Here is a 22,095-nt window from a genome sequence, read left to right on the forward strand (position 1 = left end):
TCCTGCCTGGAGCCCTCTTGCTGCCCTGACCCCCATTATAGAAATAGAAATATGTAAAATACTTGCCTTACTTACTGCTTTGAGGAGAAGGAAATAAAAGAGCTTTGAAAAGTGAAGAAATGCTTTAGAACAATAAGGTAATTAGGCAGTGGGGCCAACAGTAGTATTATTTTTAATTTGTTTTCACTTCTCCCATTACCACATCCATTCTCCATGAAATTATTTTTTTAGGGAAAAGGAAAAAGGAGGAAGTGGCTGAGCCTGCCTAGCAGGAAATACATAAATACCTGTCTCGGGACCTTGGAAGAACAGGGCTTCCCCGACTCTGAAAGGGGCCCAAGAACAGCCTGGGTGGTGCAGGAGGCGGCCCGCCTGCTGCTCAGCTCTCAGGGAGCAGCGAGGTCTGCCCACAAACCACTGTCAGCACCCAGAGGGGCCCCACAGGCGCCCTGCAGGCCAGCCTCAGGGTTTCCCCACAGGGGTGGCGTGCCAACTCCCTGCCCCCTCAGGGATGGGCGTGGTTTCCAGGTGACTCACATGAATAAAATGCAGAAAATAGAGTTGAGGCAATGGGCATTATTCTAAGCAAGCCAAGTTCCAGACCCCATATTGTGTTCTAACTTATCTCAGGATCAGAAAAGGAAGTCAGAACCTGGCTTGCCCTTCTTTCTCTCACAACGAGAACATTTCTGCCCTTTTCTTTCTCTGTGAGAACAGCTGTTCCTGTGGCTTGACTTCAGAACTGAGCAAAATTATCACTCAAATTGAGGCCGCTGTTATTGCTGGGGAGGCAGGATGGGCTGATGGCCATGAGCTGGCTTTGGAGGCAGATGGGTATTTTTATCCCAGCTCTATGATCTTGGGCAAATCACTTAACTTTTGGAACCCAGCTCCTCTGCCTAAAAAAAAAAAAAAAAAAAAAGATGAAGATAATAATGGTATCTGCTTCATGAAGATTAAATGAATAAATTTGTGCCAAGTGCTTAGAACAGTTCCTGGAGAAAAGAAGCCCTTAAAGCAAATGTAGCTAATAGTCTATTAACAATAACAGTGTTGGTGCATATTACCTTATCGCCTCCCCTCACCAGCTTTTTTCTTGTGACATGTATAACCTAGCATGTGTCCTGTGTATGTGGTATTGCCCTGTAAAATTTATCATTCACACAGAGCCTTACTGCCTCATCACTGTGTCTTCCACCCCTCCCCTTAATTAAAAGCCTCCCTCATCTGTCCCACCTCCTCCCTGCTTCCCTGTCTCTGCCTGGGCAGACCAACAGCCCTCTCGCCTCCCAGACACTTTGTCCTCAGGGCCTTTACAAGGTGGGGGAACAGCTACTAATTCCAGAGTGCCACGAGAGACCACGGGCTCCTGGGAAGATGTGGGTTCTTGCCCAAGCTCTGGCACTGATTCCTCACCACCCTTGGATTCAGTGTTACCAGTTTATATGAATGGCACTAACACTCACTTCACAGGGGTAGTGGAGGCTGGAAGGTACAGTGCCAGGCAGATAGGAGGCACTTGGAGGTGACTAAGAGTTGTGGAACAGATGCACCGGCCAGTCTTTGCTCGTTGTGTGACCTGAGCGGCTTCCTTCACCTCTGTAAACACAAGCTTTCTTTGTTCCCTGGGGATTATAGCAGCGCCTCCCTCTCAGGATCCTTGTGCAGGTGTTCGAAGAGCTCAGCAGGAAGCGCTCCCCAAGGGTTAACCTTTATCTATTAACAACTGAAGGCTCTGCCAGGCAGGATGTCTGCGGTGGTGGTGACTGAGGCCAGGCTGGCAGCATTGGTGCTGGGGAGAGAGCCCTTCGTGACTGGTCAGCATCTTCTCTGTCCTCTCCCCACAGGGCTCTATGTGCTGGTTGGAGCAGGGGCCCTGATGATGGCCGTGGGCTTCTTCGGATGCTGTGGGGCCACGAGGGAGTCGCAGTGTGTTCTTGGATCTGTAAGTGGGGAGAGATGGGGAGGGACTTGGCCTGGAGCTGGGCATTATCTTTGTCCCTATGTCTACGGAAAGCATGAAAAAAAAAAAAAATAGTTCGTTAGTGTGAAGATGTTTGGGGAGGAAAAGTGCCTGATGATACCTCACAGTGACTGAGGCAGCTACAAGATTCCTGTAGTCAGGGAAACACTTATCTACAAGAAAAGTACTGCTGTTTGAGATCAATAATTTAAGCAAACATCCCTCTTGTGGTTTGTTTTAACAAGCAGCCTCTGTTTAAAAAAAAAAAAGGAAAAACTGCAGTTAACTGTTATCCATCCAATGCCGGTGTGACCAAAGGGGAAAGAGGAGCAGGAAGGAAGTTTTTGTATTTCTCCACAAGGCATCAGAAACAGCAGGTTTATTAGGTGGCCTCTCCTTGCTCTCTGCAGTCTTTGATGTTTGACTGTGGCCACTTCTCCTGATCTCTTGCCGTGTAAGGTTTCTAACTCACTTCCTTAGTTCCCCACTCTTTCTTTTTCCCCTGTTGTGGAGCATCCTGTGTCTTGTTTATCACTGAACTTAGTTTAATCAGAGCAGACCCACGAGATCAGAGCAGAAATCTGTCCGGAAGGACACCCTTCACCTCCACTCCCTCCTCCTCAGAGCATCCATCTACAGCACGCGGTCTCAGGTCACCTCCTCCCCAAATCCAGCACTTCCAGTCACTGTCTATCTCCTGGTCTGATTTTATATCTTTATAGAACCTCTTTTGTTCATCAAGCAGTCACTGAACATATGGGTGCCAGGCACTGTTCTAGGTGGTGGGATTTCTATATCACTCTGAAATGATCTTACTCTTCTATTGCTTACTCATTCATCATTTCCTGCTCTTTCTATTATTAGTATTATGTCCAAAAGAGCAGAGACACTGAGATCTTATCTTATTCACCACTGTATACCCAGTGCCCAGGGCAGTTCCTGGCCCAGAGCAAATGCTCAATAAATGATTGCTGAATGAATTACTGAGCAAACAAACGGCATGTGGACCAAGGGATCAGATGCTTCCTTCTGTAATATTTCTGTTCAAACTAATAACCTTGTTTTTCAAGGAATTAGAATTAAAGAGGTTAAATAAATTGAAAAGGTTATTGAATTAATGAAGGTAGTATTTTCTCTCCTTTACAGTTTTTTACCTGCCTATTGGTGATATTTGCTGCTGAAATAACCACTGGAGTATTTGCTTTCATAGGCAAGGATGTAGTAAGTAAATGTTACTTATAAATGTTCTTTAATGATGGTTAAAGTGTTCTCTTTATGGCAAAAGACATGAGAATATTGACAACCACAGTGACATTCCAAAGCCAAATAAACCCCAGAATTATCTTTTATGCAGAATTTTTAACCTAGAAATGTAGTGCAGACTTAAGCAGGTGCGCGCGTGTGTGTGTGTATGTGTGTGTGTGGCTGCATACATGTAAGTGCACATATATTCCTGGGGAGGTAGTTAATTGCTTTCATTAGATACATGAAGGAATCTATGGGTTTTTGTAACAAAAGGATCTCTAATTTAAGGTGATCCCGTTTGGAATGTGGGAGGAGCTAGATTACAGGTGTGAGAAGTAGGGATGGAGAAGAACACACATTTGCACCCCTGTTCGCTTGTCCTTTGTTCTTAGGGTTTGGCCTGGGCAGAGGACAGGTCAACCTCAAAGACTACAGTCTGCCTTCTGGGTGCCCATGAAGCCAGTTTAGATTTGTGCTCAAACTGTAGGTGCGCAGGATAGATTATCAGAAGAACCCACAGACGAAGGTAGTTTTTTAGGCTTAAACATGCAAAGAGGAGTGAAATGGAAGAGGAGGAAGAATGGAATCTTAAGTTTTGCTGTATTTCATGTAAATTCACATGCTATCAATTCTGTTTATGAATTTATTTTAGATTTTAAAAATGGTAAATATGTAGAATGAGTAAATATCCTCCTCTGGAATTTTTCTAAAGTTGTTGTTCAGTTGTTAAGTCATGTCTGACTCTTTGGGACCCCATGGACTGTAGCACACCAGGCTCCTCTGTCCTTCACCACCTCCTGGAGTTTACTCAAACTCCTTTAACCTCAAATATGTAAGTTAGAGGAACTGGATCTTATGACTTCTTGAGAGCCTATGGATTTGGGGGTCACATGCTGTTACACTAGAAAAAACATTCTCTGCATTTTCTATGGTATTTAAATGCTGAAACAGTTTTCCCTGGTCATGAACACCTTTTAAACCACGTCATGAAAAGATTTGAGTACTTGTTACCAAGGGAGTCCCAAGAATGCATAGGTTTCTACCCTGGCTGTGCACCATAATCACCTGGGTGGGACCCAGGAACCTGGGGTTCAGTTTTTGCTGCTGTCCATTCAGGGCTGAGAACCTCCACTCTAAGAAATCTTTCTATTCTGTGAAAATTATTTTTGGTTAGTCTATCCTTCCATCAGAAGCATCTTAGAAATTCCAGAACCTGCAATCTGGTCCATATATATGGAATTACCCTCAAGTCCAAATAAACACATGAAAAGGCCATATTCTTGAAGGATGGGGAAGAGGGCTTTTTTCTTGATGAAAGGAGAACATTTGGAACTTCCCACTCATGTCCCTTTGTTTTCCTGATATTTTTTTCAGGCAATACGACATGTTCAGACCATGTATGAAGAAGCTTATAATGATTACCTTAGAGACAAGGAAAAGGGAAATGGGACTCTCATCACCTTCCACTCAACGGTAAGTGACTTCTTCCTTCAAATTTCATCTTCTAAAGATTACTGAGTCACCGACTTAATGGACGTAAGTTTGAGCAAACTCAGGGAGACAGTGAAAGACAGGGAAGCCTGGCATGCTGCAGTCCATGGGGTCACAAACAGTTGGACATGACTGAGCAACTGAACAGCAACAAATATTATGCACAAGCTAGGTTCTCTCTAATCACCTAGATTAGAAATAAGAATAAATTGAGTGAAGCCAGGCAGCAGCATTGTATTTCTCCGTTCGTGGGAGTCACCATTTGCGTTATATGTAGAATCTAGAAGAGAAAAAGGTCTAACACAGAGTTGACAAGAGGAAGTCTGGACATGCACCCAGAGAGACAAAGCTGCCCAAGTGAATACCAGCTTCTGCCAAGAGTGGCCCTGCGGTGTAACAGAAACAACCGTGACCTTCATGTCAGAAAAGCTTATCTCTAGCTGCAGCTCTGCCGCAGAACAGCTTCATGACCTGGAGCAAGTTCCTTGCCTCCCTGATCCTCACTCAGCTCCCCCAGGTGCGAGACAGAGGGATACGTGAGGGAGGCATGTGCGGTTTCTCCCAGGATGTCCTGTGGGAACATGCTGTCGGTGCAGCAATCTTTCCAAGAAAGACTTCCAGGGGAGATGGGCCAGGCCAATGGTGTCCTGATTTCCCAACCACTGTGATACAGAGAAGCAGCAGTGCACTCCTGGCCAGGTGTTTTCAGGTAGCCCAGTTCTTGTATGTCACAGGCCTGTCCTGGAAGTCGCCAACCATTTATCCTGTTCAGCCACAGCCACCCCAAGGACGTCAAACAGCACACAGGTTCCTTTGTCTTTGAAGGGCAGCCCTAAGGCAGGATACCTGTTGGCTGGCCAGTCTTTGAGTACCAGTCTTTTAGCCCCTGGGGTTCTCTGTGGTCACCTCTGCTCTCTATTCCGGGCTCTCTTCAGTTAATGAGCCTTTCCTGAAGCTCATAAAACATTAGCTACTTGGCAAAGCCAAGAGGAAAAATCTAAAGACCCAACTCCTGTCTAAAAACAGCAGTTTACACAGGCACTGTCAGCTTCTTGCCTTGTTTGGATTGCCTTCAGTCACCTCCTGTCATAAAAGGTGGACACTTTGGTGAAGTCATTTTTCTGCTCTGCCAGCATGACCATATGACCACGCTCTCCCCAGAATGGCTGTTGGGTTGCAATGTCAGGCGACAAAGATGTTTTGCGGCCTCAGCAATCCCAGTCCTTTACAGAGAGACCCGGGCTTGTAACTGCTGCTTCTCCATCTGTGTCCTCTCATTACCTTCCCTAAAAGCTCTTTTCTGACTTTCTAGTTTCAGTGCTGTGGAAAAGAAAGCCCTGAACAGGTCCAACTCACCTGTCCAAAGGAGCTCCTAGGACACAAGGTAAGCGTCTCTACCAGATTCCTATCCTGCCTGTGGTGTTAAGATGGTTCTTGCTCTCAGGATGGAGGTTGTGATTCTAGGAGGCCCTCTCACAGTAGCTTCTAGCCTCAGTTTTATTCTGTATAGAACAGGTGAAGCAATGCTGAGTCCCAATCTCCTGGTACCCTGGGGAATAACAGTGTGCTGACTTGCCGGTAATAATGCAAATAGAGTGGCCTTAATTAAGCTCACCAAGGCCAGGGGTGTGCACTCTTAAGAATGTTGCCCCATGAGTGTCTTCCATGGATGTCATGGCACTGATAAATGCTTCCTTTATTAAATGCTACATGACAGGCACTATGCCAGGTTCTGAAAACTCTAAGATAAAAAACAGATGGTCCCTGTCTCAGTGGCCTCACAGTCCAGTCAAGGGAGTTGGTGCCATGCAGAGTACAGTATCTGCCCAGCATACAGTGGAGACACAGTGGAGTCAGGAAAGCTTGACCATGGATGGGACTCTTGAGCCAAGTTTGAACAAGGGGAGGTCATTCCAGGTCCTGAAAGTAGCTGGAACAGAAAACATGACAGTGTGAAATTCCAGGACTGCAAGAGAGTAGGGAGCCCACAGGGAATGGCAGGGGACATTTTTGGAAAGGCTAACATAGGCTTGATTTTATACCTGGAACTTGAGGGAAGCCGTTGCTTTTGGTAGAGGATGAACATAATCGGTTTCACATTGTAGAAAGCACTCAGGTGACTGGGGGTGTGACTGGTAGAACAGAAGGCTATAGATTCATGGAGGGAGGCCATGGAGGTGACACTTGTTTTCACCCTGGTAAGAGAGGATGAGGGCTTAGAGCAAGTTACAAACAGAGGGGAGGGAGAGGACGTGACAGACTCAGAGATGTCCAGGGGTAGAATCCGCAGCCCTAGGTGACTGACTAGATGTGGATGGGGAGTGAAAGGGAAGAAGCTGAGACTTTGGACTCCTGCTGGGTAGACAGAGGCTCACTCACTAAGAGAGGTGAACAGAAGGAAAGGAGCAGTTGACAGCTTCAGTTTCAGTCAAGTTTGCACACTAGGTACCTGTGACATTTGCAGGTAATCTGAGCTGAAGACACAGGTGTCAGAATCCAGCAAGCTGGTGATAGCTAAAGCCTAGGAGTGGATGGAAATGCCCAGGGGAGCATGTAGAATAAGGAATAAGGTGGGCAAAAGTACTATCATTGAAGGGGTAAGCTAAGGACAAGTGGGCTTCCCTGGTGGCTCAGTGGTAAAGAATCTGCCTGAAATGCAGGAGACATGGGAGATGTGGGTTTGATCCTAGGGTCACGAAGATCCCCTAGAGAAAGAAATGGAACCCACTCCAGTATTCTTGACTGGAAAATTCCGTGGAGAGAGCAGCCTGGTAGGCTACAGTCCTTTCCATGGAATCACAAAGAGTTGAACACAACTCAATGACTGAGCACGCACACACGTGAGGACAAGTAGCCAGAATGAGACTGTGTAGAAAGAGTCAGAATGAGGGAAAGTTCAAAGACAATGCTCCTGTAGAGTGAGGGAGGTGGTGGCTTATCCATAAAGTCAAATGCTGAGAAGAGGACAAGGAAATAAAGGCTGGAAATCATGTGTTGGGATTTGATGCTTAGAAGATTCTTAATGACATTTGCCATGCAGTTTTGGTGAAGCAGTTTGGAATGCGCAAGAACAATGTAGGAAATGAGGGAAGTATGAGGATGTTTCTAGAAGCATCTGTATCATGGTCCTCACATTATCCTATCTCCTCACTTTACCTCTTAGTTTCTTTTTCATAGAAAGAAACTTTCTGTGAAAGAAAGGAGGGGACATGGGCAGAGCTGGAGGATGCGATTAGAGGGGGTTTTTGCTTTAGACTGCAGATCAAGTGCATGGTGTTACATGATGAGTGACAGTGTCAGTGCAGAAGGAGAGGCTGAATGTGTAGGAAGGAAGGGAGATATGTGGCAGTACAAGCTTCCAGAAGTGATGAGAGAATAAGATCCAGAGTCAGGAAAGGGGTTAACTTTCCACAGAGAAGGGCAGTGGCAAGAAGCAGTGTGCCTTGCTCACCTTGCATGCTCCCTGCAGAGAGCAGTACCTGGCACTGGATGAATGGGGTGTATAAGTTTATAGGTGCAGATGAGGAAGGTTGGAAGAATTTCTATGGCTTGACTCCAATAAGTAAAGAACTCATTATCTAAAGCATTGGTTCTCAAACTTTTACCAGAATGCAATGTAATTATTTTTGTGAGTCTATGGCCTTCTCTAAACTATTAGCTCCCTGAGAGTGAAAGAAACCATGTCTTATTTTCTCCAAATCCATCATGCCATTCCAGTGGCATGGCATGTAAGGCCGATGCTGAGAAATGTTTGTTGAATGAATTAACCATGAATGAATGAAGTGTGATAGGAAATGTGAGGATAGTGGTAAGAGTTTCATATAGCTTATGCAAGTATCAGAGAGAGCTGATCATTGACAAGTGAAAGGACCTGGACAGCCTAAGGGCAAATTTGGGTTGCAAGAATACCTCTGTATTTAAGAGGACCAAACAGAAGTTGGAGAAAGTAATTACAATTATTATACAAGTGATGTATTCTGCCCCTGTCCAATATTCCCCCATCTGTGAAGTTTCTTTGGACCTGCCCTGCCCAGTCTCTGTGGGACACAGATGGAAGAATAATGCCATCCATCTCAGCCACCCAAGAAGAAAACAGTCCTCCAGCCCCCAGCACTTGGCTTTCCTTTGTTAAATTTGAACCTGTACAGACTTCATAGCTTCTTACTTACATACCTCGGAGAAGGCAATGGCAACCCGCTCCAGTGTTCTTGCCTGGAGAATCCCAGGGACAGGGGAGCCTGGTGGGCTGCCGTCTGTGGGGTCGCACAGAGTCGGACACGACTGAGGCGACTTAGCAGCAGCAGCAGCACTTACATACCTACCACTAGGTGATACCTACCTTGCGTAGTGAATTGGACCAAGTATTTTTAAAAAGTATGTAAAATCATTTAAACTGTAAATGGCAACCCAAAACAAGAGGCTATTATTCTGGGTGTATTTTACTTATTTTTTATTTGCTGAAAGGAAAGAGAAGCTGCAAATTTTTAAACGCCTCATGTTCCAGAATAGCTTCCTCCTGCCAGGTTTCAGGGCTTTGAAGCAGCCATTGGCCTAAATAGGAAAATTCCACCAAAAGGAGAGGATTATTCTTTTTCTCCCAACTACATTTTTGGTTTATCAGAACCTAAAGGAGATTTTAAGTACCTAGGAGGAATGGTTTAAATATGACCAGAAGCTGACATAGGTCAATTCTCACAGGAATGGATTGGAACTGGATGATTCACACATACCATCAGTTGTTATTCCTGATCTTTTCTTTTCCAAAACAGAATTGCATTGATGAAATTGAGAGCATAATCAGTGTTAAGCTCCAGCTCATCGGAATTGTCGGTATTGGAATCGCAGGTCTCACGGTGAGAAAGTTCTAGAATGTACCTTCTTTGACCCCTAAGAAACCTTTGAACCTTTGCATCTTCTCTTCAAGTGTGATGTGGCTGTGTCTTCAGAGAGATTTCTCATAAAAGACAAAGACTTTTTGACAAGATATCTAAGAACAAAGCTAATTAGACCCATCAATACTTAATTCTCTAAAAATGTGATACAAATTTCCATTTTAAATGAATTATGACTTTGAGTTTATCGTTGCAATAGCTTCCCATTTTAAGCCCATCAAGCTTACACTAGACAAGTGATTTTTAATTCCGAGTCTCTTCCTTTGTTAGAAATTGAAGGTAACATAGGTTAAACTCTGTCACCTATGATCTTCAGAGGCAGCACCATGTGCTGATTAACAATGTGATCTCTGGCATCCCACTCCCTGGATTCAACTGCTAGCTCCACTGCTTACAAGCCCTGGGGTCACTGGAAGTTTTCTTAATTTCTCTATGTCTTAATTCCTTCATCAGCAGAATGGGGATCTTAATATACCAACCTCATAAAATTGTTGTGACGATTAAGTGGGATAATAGATGTAAAGAATAATTAGAAATTAATTCATATAAAGTGTCTGGAATGCAGCAGTCGATAAATGCTAGATCTACATGTAATGAGTGTTCCCAAACCCAGGACCCAGGCAAAGCATATATAGACGTGTGAATTGAAGCATACTGCACCCATGCACTGGCAAGTAGCTCAGTACCTCTAAAGCCCCAAAGAAGAATGTACAAGAGTCGATAGGGTCAGAAAGCTATGGTACATGTAGCAAGAGATGACACTGGAATGGTTTAGGAGGGTCCACATAATTGAGTTCTTTGTGTTACTTTTTGGTAGGTCGGGCTTTATCCTTTAAGGTAGAGGGGAGCCACCCAGGTTTGGAAGGACATGTAGTTCAATGTGGAGATAAAGTTGGAGGGAAGTAAGATTTAGGTAGGCCCCTAAAGAGGTGATTTCCACTGTCCAGGGGTTGAGTAATAGCTAATGCTAGGATAGACTTGCGGAGAAGGCAATGGCACCCCTGGGTTGGAAAGATCCCCTGGAGAAAGGAAAGGCTACCCACTCCAGTATTCTGGCCTGGAGAATTTCATGGACTGTATAGACCATGGGGTCGCAAGGAGTTGGACATGGCTGAGCGACTTTCACTTTCACTTCAAGATAGACTTAGGCTTCCCAGGTGGCTCAGTGGTAAAGAATCCACCTGCCAATGCAGGAGACACAGGAGATGTGGGTTCAATCCGTGGGTCAGGAAGATCCCTTGGAGGAGGAAATGGCAACCCACTCCAGTAGTCTTGCCTGGAAAATCCCATGGACAGAGGAGCCTGGTGGGCCATAGGGTCACAAAGAATCAGGCATGACTGAACAACTGAGCAGACAAGATAGACTTACCCTCTAGTCCTCCTATGTAGATTAATTCATAGTCTAAGCTAAGGCAAGGGCAATGGAATTGTGAGGAAATTAATGAATTGGCAGTTCTCAGGGGACACACAGTCATCTTTGCTCCTTTCTTGTATTTAGAGCACAGAGGGCTGGGGCAATGGGTGAAAATACTATGCTGAACACATCCCTATCTGGGGACCTCTCTCAGGGCCCTCCCCACCCACCCTGGGGCTAGCCTGATGACTAGTCTGTGGCTTCCCTAGGACAGTCCTGAGGCAGAAGATTTGAAAAAGATCTGCATTAACAGAAGTATCAAATAGACCCTGCCAACAATTTTACAGTCTCAAGGATTGCCCATTCTGAAAGTGGTCACCCCTGACTCACGACAGTGGCAGGGAGAGACTGAAGAAGTTTCTCTCTGAGGGTACAGTGTGGCTTACGTAGGGGTTGCACCCAGCCTCACAACCACGGAAAAGGGGGAATGCCCTCTGTTGGCCATCTTGACTCAGCACCCCTAAAGTTCCTTCTTTAATTCTTTTCTTCATAAGGTAAGTTTTACCATATAATCAGTTAACAAAATGGCCATTAGGTGTCTCCCCTGCCACACCCTGCTGCTGAATTCTGTCAGAAGCTTGGAGTCCCGATCCTGGTTATTCCCTTAAGTTTATCTTTTCCCTTCCAAAAACTGATAACACGTGCCTTTTTATTTATTTATTTATTTTTAACTGTACCTTTTAAAATCCAGCATTTATAGATCTTAGTCTGATGTAGGATGAGATTGAGGAGAGAGAGAGTTATGATACTAATTTCTTTGAACAAACATTGGTAGCAGTTTATAAATATCACACCTACACATAGTGTTTCATAGACTCTACAAAATTGTAGAAGTTATTGAGGACAAAAATGATTTTTTGGCATCCTTCTGTTCAAACCATTTAAGTAGCTTTTGATTTTGCCAGATATTTAGCTTCTCAAAGAATTATCCAAGACATAAAAGATGTCAGTAATGCCATAGTTCACACACCTCAGTTTATGCTTTGGTGAAACTATTGAGTTAAATAATGATGCTTTATTAAGAATCATTTGCAATTAAAAATGGACTGGAAATGAAGAGATGCTCCACTTCTTGAATGAATCAGTGGCTTTTTTTTTTTTTTGCCATGCTGTATGTCATGCAGGATCTTAATCGTAGCTCTCAGATCAGGGAATGAACCCACGCCCCCTGCAGTGGAAGCCTGGAGTATTGACCACTGGATTACTAGGAAAGTCCCCAAATGCTCCATTTTTTAATATGTGGTCAGTGTTGCAAAAATTCAAAGCTTTGCCAGAAATAGAAAACTATTTAGACCACAAGTGTATTTAAACAACAAATGGTTACAAACACATTTTCCAAAGTAAAAATAAAAATGAGACCTGGGGTTAACCTGAAATATAAAATTCCAAAACCGGTAGTGTATTAAGTCTTTTATAATTATTAAGAACAGTCTTATAAGCTAGAAATAGATGCCTTTTCTTAGAGCAGAGTCTTGTTATTTTTAAAATAATAAAATAGGAATGTATTTTAAGCAGTTAATGAAAGTCTTACCCGGTAGCCATAATGATGTATCACACATAAAAGTGCCACTTATAACCAGTAATTATTGGTTATAATTACTTGTTAACTTGAGTTAAACATGCAGGCAGTTTGCTGGCCTTTTTTTAAAATCAGTATTCATCATTTGAAAGTCATTAACAAGTGGTTTCTTCTGTTTCAGATCTTTGGCATGGTATTCAGCATGGTCCTTTGCTGTGCGATACGAAATTCACGAGATGTGATATGAAGCTACTTCTACATGAAAAGTATAATCTAGAGTATACAAATGTCACAGGGGCTGTCTCCTGGCTCATTTTTAATATTCAAAGGACATTAGGATCTAAAATAATTTGCTGTTAACTGTACATTTGCACATGTATGTGTGTTTGGCTCAAGACTGGTTTGCACCTTTAATGAATGCCTATGTATGCTGACTGAGAGCATGTTCATGTGTGATCTGTGTGTTTCTGGTATATGCATAATGAAATCTGGTTGCTGGGAATTCCTGAATCTTGGTATGTGAGCATATTTAACTCTAAGAAAAAGATCAAAAAGCTTTGAAAAAAGAAACTTGGTTGTTTAGAAGAAAAATGATAGTAGGTCAGTTTCTCAGACTCTAGCCATAGGAAGTAAGATATAGAGAATTCAGGGATTTCTAACTTATGGAAGCAATAAGCCACAGAGATTGAGAGATCATGGTGCAGTGGTAAAAGCGACTGTGTTTGGGTTAGGTGTACGGGTTTCCTGGGATTTATTTTTATATATGTAATCTCTCCAGAATTTAGGATTAAATACACCTGTAAAACTAAATATAGCATGGAAAATCTAATTTGAATAAGTCATACTTTCCTAGTATTAAAAAAAAAAAAAAACCTCACTCTGGAAAGAGTGTCACACAGACAATCACATGCTCTATGAAACTGAGTGTTTTCAGGACTAAAAGGAAAACCTTTTAACAACTTTTTAAGGAAATATTTTTGTGCTTATATAAAGACATTTAAATATTGCTTTATAACTTTCCTGTTCTGACTTTTCTCTGAACCACTGCCACCCTCACATCCGCAAAAGGGCTTTGATCTCAAACTTTTCTGTGTTTCTTCAGATGGAAGCATAGAAAGACTAAAGCAAGAGATCTGGCAGGTGCAAATTGTGGGAAAGAAAATTTTTACTGGCACTGTATCTTTGAAATACCTCATAACTTGAGTTTACATATTTTCCTAATTTTTTCTATCTTTCTTATTTATTCACCTAGAGAATTCTTCTTTATAGATTAAGAACTACAAGTTTTCACCACGTAAAATAGATTATATCATGAGCATCCTTAGCTAAACCAAAATAGAGGAAAACATCCTCTCCTAGTTTTGTGCACACAACAGAGACAAGCTAAGGAAATAAAAATACACACACAACAGAAACATGTTCCTTCTGTGCAAGTCTCTTTATAAAATTAAAATGTTTGTGTTCTTTATGGTCTTGATGCTTCGTTGTAATCCCAAATTTATAATCTAAATTGACATGTATGTACATTTTTAACAACTTGCTGCATCTAGTAAAACATAGATTTTTTTAAATTTACATTTTAAAAGGCCATACAAAAATGAAAGTATGGGGGACTTTTGAAACCCCCAAATAAGTTTATACTCGTGTGAGAACACAAGTCTTTGGGTCTGCACTAAAGGAAAGTGTACACTTCAAGAAACTTTCACAAAACATTTTGCTGAAAAGGCCTATCCGTTTGAAATAATCTCACTCCCTTGGAGAACCGTGTTTCTCCTGCCATACTTGCTACTGCTAATAACCATGGAGGAAGATTTCTAGAAAAAAAGTCCAGTTGGAGGCAAGCTAAAAATTTAATTGTGCATGGTTACTTCGCTGTGTCCATAGGTAACAAAAAGATTATTTTAAGAAAATCACTTCATGAAATAGATGTTTCTGTCCTGGTAGTTGAGAAATAGAGCTCTGAAAGTAAAGAACAAGCAGTCCATCTCTCTTGGTGGCTTTACTTCATTTGTCTGCCTAAAGACAAGAAATAAGCCCCAGGGTATACTTAGGTTTCTTCCAGCTCAGATTCCTCTGGGATTCAACAAAAGTGAGTTTCATTCTATATCTGAATTAACCTTAAAGAAGTCTAGTTAAAAGTGGAAGAGTAGAGATTTGTTCCATATATGATTAAAGTGCACCTTTGGGGAGTAAGTTTTCTAAAATATGTGCCGTGAGTAAAAGTAGAGAATTTAACCTCTGAGTGAGAGTAGACTTACATACATATATATCTTGACTCTCTCTATATATAGAATATATATGCATAACTTGAATATATGTATACATGTATATATATAAACACATGTATACATATATGTGTACAAATATATATGCACATATATAAGTTTTTGGTTATATTTGTTTACCTGAACTAATATGAGATCAGACCCAAACATTTTCTTAAATGCATGGTACCCAGACACTGAATCAAAGCATCTTGATGAAATATTTTAAGTTATTTCAAAATTAAATTTTCTATGTACTGCAATTGCTTGTTTGATTATCTTAAAATTCCATTATATATTTATCCATACCTTCATGCAACTTATCTAAATGTCTAACTATTAATATAAATCAACCCAAACAATTGATGAAAAAAGGAAAGAGTAGTAACCTTTCCATAGTGTTATTAGTGGAAACTATGGATCACAACAAACTGGAAAATTCTTAAAGGGATGGGAATACCAGACCACCTTACCTGCCTTCTTAGAAATCTGTATGCAGGTCAAGAAGCAGCAGTTAGAGTGGGACATGGAACAACAGACTGGTTCCAAATTGGGAAAGGAGTACATTAAGGATGGATATTGTCACCCTGCTTATTTAACTTATATGCAGAGTACATCATGTGAAATGCCAGGCCAGATGAAGCACAAGTTGGAATCAAGATTGCCGGGAGAAATATCAATAACCTCAGATATGCAGATGACACCACTGTTACAGCAGAAAGCTAAGAATTAAAGAGCTTCTTGATGAAAGTGAAAGAGGAGAGTGAAAAAGTTGGTTTAAAACTCAACATTCAAAAAACTAAGATCATGGCATCCAGTCCCATCACTTCATGGCAAATAGATGGGGAAACAGTGGAAACAGTGACAGACTTTATTTTCTTGGGCTCCAAAATCACTGCAGATAGTGGCTATAGCCATGAAATTAAGATGCTTGCTCCTTGGAAGAAAAGCTATGACCAGCCTAGACAGCATATTAAAAAGCAGAGATATTACTTTGCCAACAAAGTTCTGTCTAGTCAAAGCTATGGTTTTTCCAGTAGTCATGTATGGATGTGAGAGTTGGACTATAAAGAAAGCTGAGCACCAAGGAATTGATGCTTTTGAACTGTGGTGTTGGAGAAGACTCTTGAGAGTCCCTTGGACTGCAAGGAGATCTAACTAGTCAATCCTAAGGGAAATCAGTCCTAAGTACTCATTGGAAGGACTGATGCTGAAGCTAAAACTCCAATACTTTGGCCACCTGATGCAAAGAACCAACTCATTTGAAAAGACCCTGATGCTGGGAAAGATTGAAGGCAGGAGAAGAAGGAGACAACAGAGGATGAGATGGTTGGATGGCATCACCAACTTGGTGAACATGAGTTTGAGAAAGCTCCAGGAGTTGGTGATGGACAGGGAAACCTGGCGTGCTGCAGTCCATGGGGTCGCAAAGAGTTGGATATGACTGAGTGACTGAACTAAACTGAACTGAAGTGAGAGCTGTACTTAAAAACAACACTCTCACAAAGTTATCATATATAGTTCTATTTCAATTAATACTGTTTGACCTAAATTACATTTCTCTTCCCCAGAGTAGCTCCTTTATTATCCAAAATACAACCTGTAAAATTGCACATTGCTCCCTTTTAATGCTCTTTGACCACCAGGCCCTTGATTTCAGCAACCCCATTTTCCCTACCCATAGGAGGGAGCACTAACGGGCCTTTGAAGTTAGTTGCTTAACTACATCATCTTAGTTTGGGCTCATCAAAATCAAATTTGTGTCAAGGTATATTTTAAGATGGGCTTCCCTAGTGGCTCAGCAGTAAAGAATCCACCTGCAATGCAGGAGCCACAGGAGACAGAGGTTCAATCCCTGAGTCAGGAAGATCCTCTGGAGGAGGGCATGGCAACCCACTCCAGTATTCTTGCCTGAAGAATCAAGAGGAGCCTGGTGCGCTACAGTCCATAGGGTCACAAAGAGTCACAGGTAACTGATGGGACATAGCATACACACGCATATTTTAAGAGAGACAAAAGGTTTCTATTTTCTTTCAACATGACTCTTTTTTCTATAAGATGTTACCTGTGAGGTATTGCATGTGGGTGTCCTTTGAAAGGTAAAAAGACTACACCAATGCAACATGTTGTTATTAATCATTTTGTTGATATTCTCATTTTAACAAGGATGACTAAATACATTTCAGGAGTCCACTATTCAGATGGCTGTCTCCTAGGGACATGAAACACATTGAAGAATAGAAGTAATATGTCCAGAAAGCTGCAAAGCAAAATCTATGCTGATTTCACAAAGTTTTTAGCTAATATGCCAGTAACACTTCCAAAATTTTGATGTTGTTTTGTTTTTGTCCTGTATAACTTATGATGGTTTTACTTATATTAAATAGAAGAAATTTAAATTAAATTAAAAGGTATAATTAGCAAAGTGCCTAGCATACCTGACATTGATAAATATTACCTATTGTTATAATTATTATGTTTATGAGTTTTGTTAATTATTAGGTTGGCATGAAAGTAATTATGATTTCGGATGTGAATTTTAAACCATTATAATTCACTCAAACATATCTTTATTAATCAAAATAGGAACCATTACCATCAACACATTTTTGCCAATGAGAATTAAGTTTGTTTATTCCTGTAGTGTAAAAATCTGTGCTTCGGGATTCGACGAATTCTTGGAAAGCATTTTCTGCTTGCTGCTGGTTGTCAAGATGCTTGAAGAAGTAGTTGGCAAGAGATCAGGTAAATATGGCTGATGAGGCAGCCCAACTCATTCAACTTTTGAAGTGTTGGTTGTGTGACATGTGGTCGGGCATTGTCATGGAGAAGAATTGGACCCATTCTTTTGACCAATATCAGGTGCAGGCATTGCAGTTTTCAGTGCATCTCATCAGTTTGCTAAGCATACTTCTCAGATGTAATGGTTTTGCTGGGATTCAGAAAGCTGTAGCGGATCAGATCTGCAGCACAACACCAATTAGGGACCATGACCTTTTTTTGGTGCAAGTTTGGTTTTGGGAAGTGCTTTGGAGCTTCTTCTTGGTCCAACCACTGAGCTGGTCATCAGCAGTTGTCAAATAAAATACACTTTTCATCACATATCACAATCTGATCAAGAAATGGTTTGTCATTGTGTAGAATAAGAAAAGACAACACTTCAAAATGACAATTTTTTAAAAATTTCAGTCAGTTCATCAGGCACCCACTTATCAAGCTTTTTCACCTTTCCAATTTGATTCAAATGCCAAAAAACCATAGACTGACTGATGTTGAATTCTTGGGGAACTTCTTGTGAAGTTTTAAGAGGATCAGCTTCGATAACGGCTCTGAGTTGGTCATTGTCAACTTTTGATGGGCAGCCACTATGCTCCTCATCTTCAAGGCTCTCATCTCCTTTGCAAAACTTCTTGAACCACCACTGCACTGTATATTCATTAGCAGTTCCTGGGCCAAAGGTATTGTTGGTGTTGTAAGCTGTCTACTGCTTTACAATCCATTTTGAACTCAAATAAGAAAATCACTCTAATTTGCTTTTTGTCTAACGTTGTTTCCCTAGCCTAAAATAAAGACCAAGTAATAAATCATTAGGAAAAAACATAGCACGAGAAATGTGCATTAAAATGATGTTTTAACATAATCACATTTTTTAAGAAGGTATTCCAATATCAAATGACAAATGTCAACAATGCAAAAACTGCAATTACTTTTGCACCAACCTAATATAATTGAAACATGCATAATTGTGTATAACTAATTAAAACATTCTTACTCCTTGGAAGGAAAGTTATGGCCAACCTAGATAGCATATTCAAAAGCAGAGACGTTACTTTGCCAACAAAGGTCCATCTAGTCAAGGCTATGGTTTTTCCTGTGGTCATGTATGGATGTGAGAGTTGGACTGTGAAGAAAGCTGAGCGCCAAAGAATTGATGCTTTTGAACTGTGGTGTTGGAGAAGACTCCTGAGAGTCCCTTGGACTGCAAGGATATCCAACCAGTCCATTCTAAAGGAGATCAGCCCTGGGTGCTCTTTGGAAGAAATGATGCTAAAGCTGAAACTCCAGTACTTTGGCCACCTCATGCGAAGAGTTGACTCATTGGAAAAGACTCTGATGCTGGGAGGGATTGGGAGCAGGAGGAAAAGGGGACGACAGAGGATGAGATGGCTGGATGGCATCACTGACTTGATGGACGTGAGTTTGAGTGAACTCCGGGAGATGGTGATGGACAGGGAGGCCTGGCGTGCTGCGATTCATGGGGTCGCAAAGAGTCAGACACGACTGAGCAACTGAACTGAACTGAACTAAACTGAAAGATACTTCCACAAATGACAAATACCTATTTGAACACATTCATCTGTTGAATTAATGAATAGTTTTTGATATATTTCCCAATTCTAATTTAACAACTATATATCAAGAGCCATAGCTAGAGTTCCTGTATTTTTCTCTGGGTCTCTCTGTCGTGTAAGATGCAACCCACTCTTCAGTTCAGTTCAGTTCAGTCGCTCAGTCATGTCCAACTCTTTGTGACCCCATGAACCTCAGCACGCCAGGCCTCCCTGTCCATCACCACCTGCCGGAGTCTACCCAGACCCATGTCCATTGAGTCAGTGATGCCATCCAACCATCTCATCCTCTGGTGTCCCCTTCTCCTCCTGCCCTCAATCTTTCCCAGCATCAGGGTCTTTTCCAATGAGTCAGCTCTTCGCATCAGGTGGCCAAAGTATTGGAGTTTCAGCTTCAACATCAGTCCTTCCAATGTACATCCAGGACTGATCTCCTTTGGGATGGACTGGTTGGATGTCCTTGCAGTCCAAGGTACTCTCAAGAGTCTTCTCCAACACCACAGTTCAAAAGCATCAATTCTTCATTACTCACCTTTGTTTATAGGCCAACTCTCACATCCATACATGACTACTGGAAAAACCATAACCTTGACTAGATGGACCTTTGTTGACAAAGTAATGTCTCTGCTTTTTAATATGCTGTCTAGGTTGGTCATAACTTTCCTTCCAAGGAGTAAGCATCTTTTAATTTCATGGCTGCAATCACCATCTTCAGTGATTTTGGAGCCCAGAAAAATAGTCAGCCACTATTTCCACTGTTTCCCCATCTATTTGCCATGAAGTGATGAGACCCAATGCCATGATCTTAGTTTTCTGAATGTTGAGCTTTAAGCCACCTTTTTCACTCTCCTCTTTCACTTTCATCAAGAAGCTCTTTAGTTCTTCTTCACTTTCTACCATTAGGGTGGTGTCATCTGCATATCTGAGGTTATTGATATTTCTCCCGGCAATCTTGATTCCAGCCTGTGCTTCATCCAGCCCAGAATTTCTCATGATGTACTCTGCATATAAGTTAAATAAGCAGGGTGACAATATACAGCCTTGACATACTCCTTTTCTTATTTGGAACCAGTCTGTTGTTCCATGTCCAGTTCTAACTGTTGCTTCCTGACCTGCATATAGGTTTCTCAAGAGGCAGGTCAGGTGGTCTGGTATTCCCATCTCCTTCAGAATTTTCCACAGTTTGTTGTGATCCACACAGTCAAAGGCTTTGGCATAGTCAATAAAGCAGAAATAGATGTTTTTCTGGAACTCTCTTGCTTTTTCGATGATCCAGTGGATGTTGTCAATTTGATCTCTGGTTCCTCTGCCTTTTCTAAAACCAGCTTGAACATCTGGAAGTTCACGGTTCACATATTGCTGAAGCCTGGCTTGGAGAATTTTAAGCATTATTTTGCTAGCATGTGAGATGAGTGCAACTGTGCGGTAGTTTGAGCATTCTTTGGCATTGCTTTTCTTTGGGACTGGAATGAAAACTAACCTTTTCCAGTCCTGTGGCCACTGCTGACTTTTCCAAATTTGCTGGCATATTGAGTGCAGCACTTTCACGGCATCATCTTTCAGGATTTGAAATTGCTCAACTGGAATTCCATCACCTCTATTAGCTTTGTTCATAGTGATGCTGCCTAAGGCCCACTTGACTTCACATTCCAGGATGTCTGGCTCTAGGTGAGTGTGAGTGATCACACCATGTGGGTGTGGGTTGGGAAGATCTTTTTTTGTACAGTTCTTCTGTGTATTCTTGCCACCTCTTCTTAATATCTTCTGCTTCTGTTAGGTACGTACCATTTCTGTCCTTTATTGAGCCCATCTTTGCGTGAAATGTTCCCTTGATATCTCTAATTTTCTTGAAGAGATCTCTAGTCTCTTCCATTCTGTTGTTTTCCTCTATTTCTTTGCAACCCACTCTAACATTAGAATTATTTTTTTACTTTGTTTTGGAACTACTATTTTGTACACTTGAAAAAACTCTGTATGAGACTGCTGATATGCTAATATGAACAAAGCAAGTCTCTGCCCTCAAGGAGGTTAGAGTGGAAAACAGGAAAGTATAATTACCGTGAGGTAAGTGCTATGATTATCGTTAACCCAGAGTGGATCCACTCAGCCTTGGAGAGGATGGTCAGAGGAGAGAGGCTTCCTGAATTTTAAGGACACCAAACTGAGTCCTGAAGAACACATACAAATGAGTCAAGTAAAAAGTAATAGAAGTAGAGAAAGTGAGACATAGCTGTGTTAAAAGCTAAGTAGAAATTGGCCAGGAGAAACGAGAGGGTAGGGAAGAACTTAATACTTAACATTAAAAGTAGAGTGAAAGATACCACACAAAAAAAGAATTTTTATTGCACTTAAACTCAGACTTGCTGCTCAGTAAAGGAGGCAATCTCATACAGAAAAAAATAAACTTTTAAAAAATTGGGGTATAATTGACATATATTACTTTCAGGTATATGATTTAATGATTCAATACCTGTAAATATTTCAAAATGATCACCACAATAAGTCTAGGTAATATCTGTCATCATAAATTGTTAAAGAATTTTTTTCTAGTGATGAGAATTTTTAAGATTTACTCTCAGTAACTTTCAACTGTGCAACACTATTATTAACTACAGTCACCATGCTGTACACCCCTATGACTTGTTTATTTTATAACTGGGGGTTTGTTCCTTTTGACTCCCTTCATCTATTTCATCTACCCACCCCACCCCCACCCTCCTCTTCTGGCAACCACCTATCTGTTATCTTTTTCTCTGGGCTTATTTGGGGGTTTTTGCTACATATAAGTGAAATCAAATGGTATTTGTCTTTCTCCATCAGAATTTTTCACTTGTAGTACATTCAGGGTCCATCCATGTTGTCAAAAACGGGAAGATTTCCTTCTCTGCTGAGCAGTGGTCTATTATATACATCTACTAAAACTTTATCCATCCATGGCCACCTAGTTGTTTTCAACGA

The 22,095-nt window shown here is 41.5% G+C and overlaps 1 protein-coding gene and 1 long non-coding RNA gene across 2 annotated transcripts in view; both read left to right on the forward strand.

Annotated features, from left to right (window-relative positions):
• Positions 1-15,051, forward strand: part of TSPAN2 (tetraspanin 2) — a 40,902-nt gene extending 25,851 nt beyond the window's left edge. Inside the window, exons 3-8 of the mRNA XM_027535944.1 lie at positions 1,848-1,945; positions 3,110-3,184; positions 4,583-4,681; positions 6,012-6,083; positions 9,469-9,552; positions 12,706-15,051. Of these exons, the coding sequence (XP_027391745.1) occupies positions 1,848-1,945; positions 3,110-3,184; positions 4,583-4,681; positions 6,012-6,083; positions 9,469-9,552; positions 12,706-12,771 (494 nt within the window). The 3' untranslated portion in view covers positions 12,772-15,051. The remainder of the gene's footprint in view (positions 1-1,847; positions 1,946-3,109; positions 3,185-4,582; positions 4,682-6,011; positions 6,084-9,468; positions 9,553-12,705) is intronic.
• Positions 15,052-17,490: 2,439 nt separating this feature from the next.
• Positions 17,491-22,095, forward strand: part of LOC113889115 — a 47,055-nt gene continuing 42,450 nt past the window's right edge. Inside the window, exon 1 of the long non-coding RNA XR_003510152.1 lies at positions 17,491-17,533. This is a non-coding gene — a long non-coding RNA (uncharacterized LOC113889115). The remainder of the gene's footprint in view (positions 17,534-22,095) is intronic.

Source organism: Bos indicus x Bos taurus, chromosome 3 (genome assembly GCF_003369695.1).
Source record: "Bos indicus x Bos taurus breed Angus x Brahman F1 hybrid chromosome 3, Bos_hybrid_MaternalHap_v2.0, whole genome shotgun sequence".
Lineage (NCBI taxonomy): Eukaryota > Metazoa > Chordata > Mammalia > Artiodactyla > Bovidae > Bos > Bos indicus x Bos taurus.